Source organism: Rhinolophus sinicus, chromosome 2 (assembly GCF_057876585.1).
Source record: "Rhinolophus sinicus isolate RSI-liver-muscle chromosome 2, RSI-T2T, whole genome shotgun sequence".
Lineage (NCBI taxonomy): Eukaryota > Metazoa > Chordata > Mammalia > Chiroptera > Rhinolophidae > Rhinolophus > Rhinolophus sinicus.
In genome coordinates this window covers 126,346,522-126,354,947 of record NC_142502.1, presented here as the reverse complement: position 1 = coordinate 126,354,947, position 8,426 = coordinate 126,346,522, and the positions used below count along the sequence as shown (strand labels likewise).

Sequence of the window (8,426 nt, the reverse complement as noted above, 5' to 3'; positions counted from 1 at the left end):
AAAGCCCTTTCTCCCTCTCATCCCCATTCAGTCCTTCAGTAGTTTTTTGAACACCCGCTATATGCCAGCTTCCGGGAGCAGCAAAGATAAACAAAACACTCTCTGAGACAAATGAAACAGTAATAATTCTAAAGATAATAAAAATTAAAATAAGAAAGATTTAACAATCGTTGAGCCCTCACTATTTGCCAGGCTCGAGGTGTTCACTCATGTAATCCTCACAGCATCCCTCTAAGAGGTGTAGGAATGAAGAGATGTGGGGACACACAGGAGCAGCAAACTGTTACGGACAGTTCATCAAGATGGGCATTTCCAAAGAGGTAATGATTTTGCTGGGAGAAAGCAGAACAAGGGGCTTTCTAGCAGACAGATGCAGCAAGTACAAAGGCATAGAGGTGGGAATGTTGAGTATGTATGTAAGGAAGGCAGGGAGGTGGGGTGCAAAGTGTTGGTGCCACATATGAAGGTCCCAGAGAGATGTTATGCAGGGAGATGAGAAAGAATCAGATGCATGTTCTGATTTACCTAGGGTAACATGGGAGGAACAGCAGGGGGCGCTTCTGGGTGCCAACAGAGAAAGCCGGTGGCAGTGGGGTCTGGATGGAAGGTCAAGTCAGACAGAGATTTCTGAGGCAGAATCTCGGGACTTCAGTGGCTCTTGCCCAGACACAGCCCAGTTTATCAGCCTCCAGGCACCTCGTTTGGAAGGAAGAGCAAGCGCCTCAAATGCAGCGTGTTGGGGTTTCAACTCATCCTCCCTTGTTGAGTGGTTCTTTCCCCTGTCGCTGCCCTCTCCTGCTCCAAGGGACCCAGGTTACAGTAGCCTTCTAGCTCTGTCCACTCCCGTGGCATGTCTCGATGATCTATTTTACATCTTAAGCACAGCCAGTCATACCCCTTGTAAGTCTGTGATGAAGGCTATATGCTCCTGAACAACTTGGATTAAGATCGCCTGAAGGAGAGCTCTGAATCCAGCCCATCTTCTTGGTCTAGGCCGTTGTTCACACCAATGAATGGTTAATCAATGAAACTTGGATTTTAGAGAGCAACACAACGATTACATTAAAGGACTTCCCATCATTTATTTAGAATAAAAATGACGTACGAGGTCTGACAATTAAGTTCGAAAATTTGTTGTAATGATGTTGCTAACCTTCTCTGATATCAGAGGGATTATTCTTTATGAATATGTACCAACTGGACAAACAGTTAACCAAGTTTACTATTTGGAAGTGCTGAAAAGGCTGCATGAAAAAGTTAGACGACCTGAACTTTTTACCAACGATTCATGGCTCTTGCATCACAATAATTCACCACCTCACACAGCACTGTCTGTGAGGGCGCTTTTAGCCAGTAAACAAATAGCTGTTATTGGAACACCCTCCCTACTCACCTGATCTGGCCCCCAATGACTTCTTTCTTTATGCGAAGATAAAGGAAATATTGAAAGGAAGACATTTTGATGACATTCAGGACATCAGGGGTAATATGACGACAGCTTTGATGGCCATTCCAGAAAAATAATTCCAAAATTGCTTTGAAGCATAAACTAGGCGCTGGCTTTGGTGCATAGCTTCCCAAGGGGAGTACTTCGAAGGTGACCGTAGTGATATTCAGCAATGAGGTAGGTAGCACTTTTTCTAGGATGCGTTCTCGAACTTCATTGTCTGACCTTGTACAACATTCCAAAAGTGACTAAACTTCGGGGTTGGAATCAGATAAATCTGGAATTTAAATTCTGGCTTTGCCATGTGTGACCTCGGGCTGGGCACTTAACCTCCCTGAACTTCTCTTTCTTCAACTATACGTAAGGATGAAATAATGATTGTTATGTATGCAACACAGAGTCTGGTATATAATAAGTGATCAATAAAGAGTAGCTATTGTTATTACTGTTTTCACCTCAACTGAATCATTTTGTGGAAATAACTGTTAAAACTGTCAACTGATCTACATGACTCAACACTGAAAAAGTGTTATTTAGTGAGAGGTAGTGAACTTTTGTTCACAGACATTTTCTATTATAGACACCCTAGAAGGAATTATGGATAGAACAGATTCACTAAAGATTGTAACAGGTAAGGGAGAAGGGAATACACTGAAATACTCGTCCACCTGATGAAGAGATAAAGATCATTTGCAAAATTATTCAACCTTACTAGGAATCGAAAAGACTATACTATGAAACAAATAGACTTTTGTTTCCCTTTCTCTCTCCCTTTCTTTCTCCCTCCCTCCCTTCCTCACTCTCCTTCCTTCCTTCCTTCCTTCCTTCCTTCCTTCCTTCCTTCCTTCCTTCCTTCCTTCCTTAGTTTTCCTTTTTTTTCTTTCTTTTTCTTAATGAGCATAGGAAGGACGACAAGGATATTATTAATTAGAGACACTTATAAATGTCTAGTATTAGTCTAAAGGGGTACATCTTTCTTTTTCCCTCCTTTCATTTCCTTTGTTCCTTGTCTTTCTCTCTCCCTCCCTCTCTTTCTTCCTGTTTTAACATTTTATTGTGGAACGTTTCAAACACAAAAGCAGAGACTAGGATAATGAACTTCCATGTACCCATCACCCAACTATAACTTTTATTTTGTCACTGGTGTTGTTTCACCTAGTCCCCTATTTTACCAACACTATTTATTTTGCGAGAGCATTTTAAAGTAAATTTCCTCTTTTTAAAGACTACCAATCCTATGGGATTAGGGTCCCACACTTATGACTTCATTTAACCTCAATTACCCCGTAAAAGCCCTATTTCCAAATACAGTCACATTGGGGGTTAGGGTTTCAACATATGAATATGGGTATCAGACACAATTTAGTCTATAGCAGCCACCTTAGAGCCAGAGATGGAAGCCAACAGCAAAGATACCCCACCTTCTTGTCTACCTACCTCATATTGTCCAAGCCACTATATTTTGGTTCTCTTCATTACAGGAACTTAGCCTACTTCTTAACTGACTCATACATGTGTATATTTACAAAGGTTCCAAGGAACAAGAAGAAAAGTATAAAATAATGGCTTCTAAAGGGTTACTATTGCTTGCTACAAGGGTAGGAGAGGTGAAGAAACTGAAATATGAGTTTTGAGGGGAAAAGCTATCGAACAGCATTTCAAGTTTTACAATCGCACCTAACATTCCGATGACTATGAGAAACATACTTTTTTCCCATTTTGTAAGCAAAGGCCTAAAACAGCAAGAATATTTATAGTGGGACTCTTACTTATAATGTAGCATCACACCAATTCCAGCCCTCCCTCCAGACCAGTTTTCCTTCTTTCCCCTCCTCCCTCCCTCATTCTGCAGTGGGGATGCTGTGTCCCAGGGCAGGCCAGGGAGTAAAGTACAACAAGTACAGCCTGGTGCTGCTGGATCATCTTTCCAGGGTTTTATTTTTAGTCTCCTCTCTGTAATCCAAGGCCAGAGTGGGGTTTTCCTTGGGAGGGGGAGGGATTTCCATAGTGACCATGGAAGGTGTTTTCACCCTTCCTACTGGTAAAATGGCATCAGGGGTCCCCATCGGTTCAAGATAGGCACCCTGACTGTATAGTGACAAGGACAGAGGCAACCAGGCAGCAGAAAGTAACCTTTGCCCTCTTCTGCAGCAGGTTGGCGCTCAGGCTCCAGGAGGCATGGGAACTGGGCACTCTGGTGGACCCGGGGCCGATCGCCCTGGGGCACGTACAGAGCATGCGCAGCTGGGTACACGGACGGGCAGATGCTGGTGAGCCTGCTGTGTTCCTCCTCTGCTGTGGTCACACGGTCCAGTGATGGGAAGAAACCGCGGTTCCCCAGGTCTTTGGCGGTCATGTGGGGTCTTTTGAAGGTGGGGTATCCATCCTCTAGCTTGGGGTTGGGGTTAGGGATGGGCCTATAAAATTCTTTTTCCCGGAGTTGGTTCTCTAGCTTCACTTGCTGTGGGAACAAATCATACACAAACGGAGGGCTGAGAGAGGTGGACAGCAATGCAGCTTCCTTGGAAGGATCCCAAACAGAGCACACTTTTCTTTATTTAAAAAAAATTCTAAATTGGTTTCTGCATGATAATATACACAACAGCGGGAAATACTGAAATCATGCAAAAGGGTTAATAATGAAAATTGTCCTTCCCACCCTCCTCCTCCCTTGGTTCCCAAATCCAGAGGCAACCACTATCATCAGAGGTTTTTGTATCTTTTTAGCAATATTTTCTGTACATATAAATATATATGTATATATATATGGCCCTGGTTTGTACATAAATGACTCATATTATAATTCCAGTCTGCACTTCGCTTCCACTAAATACTGTATCTCAGAAATTGTTCCACCTTTGTTTGTGTAGATCTTATTATTTTTTGTGGAGATACCTGAAGATAGGAAAAGAATTCTTAAACAAGACTTAAAATGACTAAACGATAAAGGAAAAGACTGATACATCTGGTTATATTAAAATAAGAATTTCTATTCACTGGAAGACAGAGTGAAAAGACAAACTACCAACTGGAGAAGAGTTTTGCCACATATATAGCTGACAAATGAAAGATGCCAGAATTTAAAGGACTCCTGCAAATGAATAAGAAAAAGACAAGCAATTCACTAGAAAACTGGACAAAAGACATGGAAAGATGTTTCACAGAATAATAAATATTCATAAACAAGTGAGAAGATGCTGAACCTCATTAATAATCAGTGAAATGAGAATTACGACAGGAAAATGTTGTTTCAAACCCACCAAATTGGCAAACATTTTAAATGTCTGATAATAGTAAGTAATGGCAAGATTAGAGAGTGGCTGTTCTGGAAAACAGTGATGTGCCCTACGACAAGTCCCTCATTCCATTCTGCGATGGGTGAACTTGTGCACGTGACGATGTTCATTGTAACGTTTGGGAGTGGGAGCGTCACAAAAAAGTAATTAACCCAAATGTTGACCAACAGGAGAAGGGACAAATAAATGGTGGCATATTCATGCAGTGTAATACTCTACAGCAGAAAATGAAGGATATGTCATAATGTTGAGCAAACAATAAAAGTCACAGAAGAATACAAATAATATGATTCAATATATAATAAAGTGCGTAAAAGGCAAGTCTATAACAATTTGCTATCAGTGCTGTTTAAACCATAAGTGTATATTATTTACACTCTTCTGTATACATGACATATATTTGATGTACCTTTTAAAATACATACACACACATACACGTAAAAGACCTCTTAGATCTCTTGGCATCGGGTATTATTCTAAATAAGTGTCTCCAATGTCCACACTTATAATAAAAATGAAATAAAGATGATTTCACTGAGCAAGTGAATGGAAGACAGGACTCAGTAACTTCTTACCTCTTGCGGTGTGACCCTGGAGTACTTGTGCTTCCCAAAGGGTTTATAGTTGACCATATAGGTGCTTTGATATATGTCTAAATCCACAGGGGCCTAGAGGATAAGGGCGAATACAAAGCAAGAGATCCCGTTGTGTGTACCTCCATATAAAGGCATCAGTGGCCTGACATTCATAGTCCTTCATGATCTGGCTTCTACTGGCCTTTCCCACCTCACCCCTGGGCTCCCCTCCATACCATCCGTATTCCAGCCTCACTTCTTTCCTCTCTTCACATGTACCTGGCACATGCTCTCATCTCCTGCTGGAAATGCTAGTTGCACTCTTCACTGACTGGCCAACTCCTACATATCCTCCCAGACCCAGATTAAATCTCTCTGCCAAAACATTTCTCCCGCCCTTTTATTCTCCACCTCCCAGGAACTAAACTCTTTCTCCTCTGCCTTCAAAGCACCTTTAACATCCTGCACTATAGCGCTTAATATGGTGTATTATAATTGATTTAATGAAATGCACTAGATTAGGACCTAATCTTAGACATCTCTGCAGCCTCAAAGCCCAGCACAGTGTCTGACACACCAAAGGGGTCTAATAAATGCATGCTGAATAAATAAATGAACCTCCAGAAAATGGTAAACCCTTAGCTTTCCTCTACCTGTTTAAAAAAGAAAGGAAAACCATTTCAAAATGATGACCAGAGGGAGACCCAAAGAGCCTAAGAGCCTGGCTCACCCCTGGGGCTATTCGCTGCCCAATCTTGAGATGGTCACAGGGGACAGAAGCCCACAACACTCACCTGTCTGGGGTACACCACACCTGCCATAGGATACAACCTAGGCACAGACAAAGTTTGTTAGGCCTGCTTCTGCCACAGGCAAGGAAAGCAGCCACTGTCCACAAAGCTGTGCCAACCAAGCATGACTTCCCCGTCCCTTTAGCCCCGTCCTGTAAGTACTCGACCACCCAGGGGTTAGTGATGACAGCAGGGAGAAATGAGCTGGTGGACAACGGCCCTGGGACAAAGGGGCCAAGAATTGGAAGCAATTAGCGCTGTTGAGAACATCAAATTTGCCTCCTAAGCAGAGGTGAGTCTACTAGCAAGGCAAGTGGTGTGCTGGTAAATGTTCAACAATTATTTTTGGAGGACAAATAAACCCCAATTCATAGCATTTGCCAATTTCTGTGGTGTAAATGCTCCCACCTTGGCTCATGTTGAGCTATCAACATAGTGTTGCTGATGCAGAGTTTTGAAGACGTGTATAGAATGGGCTCTTAGAGCCAGGAGGATCTGACTCCAGTACACAAGTCCCACCAAACCGGGGCTCTGAACTATCTCGAGGAAGCAAGGGTCAAGCCTAGGACTTAGTGGCACCCTGATTCAGAAGCACAGCAAGTTTTCTAGTGGAGATTGGGGGTATCCAGGGTGAAGACAGTTGTGAGGCTCTGCATTCCCAGGGAAATGATAGCGTGTGTAGTTCCAAGCTTGCCCCTGACCCCCAGCCCTGAAGTCCTGTGGAGAGGCTTTACTGCCTGGGGAAGGGGGAACTCCCTGAGCTTCACCCTGTCTTATATTCATGGACCCCTAGGGTCTTGATCGTTACTTCATGTCATTCCCTTGGAACCCTGTCTTGAGCCCCGACTCCATTCAGTGGACTGTGTCCCAAAGGGGTGGTTGCCAGACCTCACCTGGCCCCAGTGTCCACTCCTTTTTGTGCATAGACAGCACCTCCCGGGGACTGGGGACCCGCTTCAGTGCAAACAGCACCTATGCTTCCTTCTGCCAAGGGGAAGATGACGCGCCTGCCCTCCTAACGCCAGGGGCCCCTGTTGCATGGAGAGGCCTGCCACTGTGTCCCACTGCCACACCTGTCTTTGAGGTGAGCCCTGACCTACATGATGCAGGCTGTGTTGGTCACAGTCCCTGGTCATTGTGATTGGGTGTCCTAGGACACCTGAGCCAGCATCAGAAGGGACCTGGGAGGCAAGGGCTTTCCAATACTCTACAGAATCTATCTATTTACAGGACGCAGTCAAACAAACCCCATGTGAATTATGACATCAGACTGTGAGTGACCGAATCTACCTTATACCATAGCCCCTCCAGGGAAAAGCTGGCTCATCCCGCTTTCATCTGTCAAAATTTCACCCTCTTTCATACTCATTAGGATGGCTGTAATCCAAAAATGAAAAATAACAAGTGTTGGCGAGGATGTAGAGTAACTGGAACCCCTGAAATTGGAACCAGCATTGCTGGTAGGAATGTAAAATGGTGCAACAGCTATAGAAAACAGTTTGGTGGTTCCTCAAAAAGTTAAATATAGATTTACCATATGATCCTGCAATTCCACTTATGAGTATCTATACACCCAAAACAATTGCAATCAGGGGCTTGAACAGATACTTGTACACCCATGTTTATAGCAGCATTATTCACAATAGTCAAAAGGTGAAAGCAACACAAATGTCCATCAACAGGTGAATGGATAAACAAAATGTGGCCTATATACACAATGGAATATTATTAGGCTTTAAAAAGGAAGGAAATTCTAATACATGCCACAACATGGATAAACCATGAAACACATCATGCTAAGTGAAATAAGCTAGCCATGAAGAATAAATACTGTATGATTCCACTTACATGAGGTACTAGAGTTATCTAATTCATAGAGACAGAAAGTAGAGTAGTGCTTGTTAGAGACAAAAGCAAGTGAGGAACGGGGAGTTATTGTTTAATGGGTATAGAGTTTCAGTTTGGGAAGATGAAAGAACTCTGAAAAAGGATAGTGGTAATGATTGCACAACATTATAAATGTACTCAATGTCACTAAATTGTATCCTTAAAAATGGTTGAAATAGTAAATTTTGTTACCTATTTTTATAATTTTTAAAAAGGCTCCTCTATTTAAAGTCCACTTCCTCCATGAAGTTCTCCTTGGTCTCTCACTAGATGCTCTCCTTGGTCTCCTTGGTCTCTCACAGACTCCTTTCATTTATTCAATCGATCTTTATGGAGCACTTATTTTTTGTTGGGCACTGTTCTGAATCTTGTGCATTCAACAATGAACAAAATAGATGGAACCCCCTGCTTGCACAGAGCTCACATTCTG

At 42.8% G+C, this 8,426-nt stretch overlaps 1 protein-coding gene across 1 annotated transcript; it reads right to left on the bottom strand.

Annotated features, from left to right (window-relative positions):
* Positions 1-3,482: 3,482 nt before the first annotated feature.
* SPMIP9 (sperm microtubule inner protein 9) lies at positions 3,483-6,139 on the bottom strand. Its single transcript, XM_019757037.2, has 3 exons — positions 6,113-6,139; positions 5,319-5,411; positions 3,483-3,908 (listed from the first exon to the last, which is right to left on the bottom strand). Exons 1-3 carry the CDS (start codon positions 6,137-6,139, stop codon positions 3,483-3,485), a joined length of 546 nt encoding a protein of 181 aa, XP_019612596.2.
* Between the last annotated feature and the right edge of the window lie 2,287 nt (positions 6,140-8,426).

Excerpts from the sequence above, each read along its gene's own strand:
- SPMIP9 (XM_019757037.2), bottom strand. The coding sequence starts at position 6,139 with ATGGCAGGTGTGGTGTACCCCAGACAG. Across the intron at positions 5,412-6,112 it reads GTGTGGTGTACCCCAGACAG|GCCCCTGTGGATTTAGACAT; the intron begins GTGAGTGTTGTG and ends CTTATCCTCTAG. Across the intron at positions 3,909-5,318 it reads CCAGGGTCACACCGCAAGAG|CAAGTGAAGCTAGAGAACCA; the intron begins GTAAGAAGTTAC and ends TTGTTCCCACAG.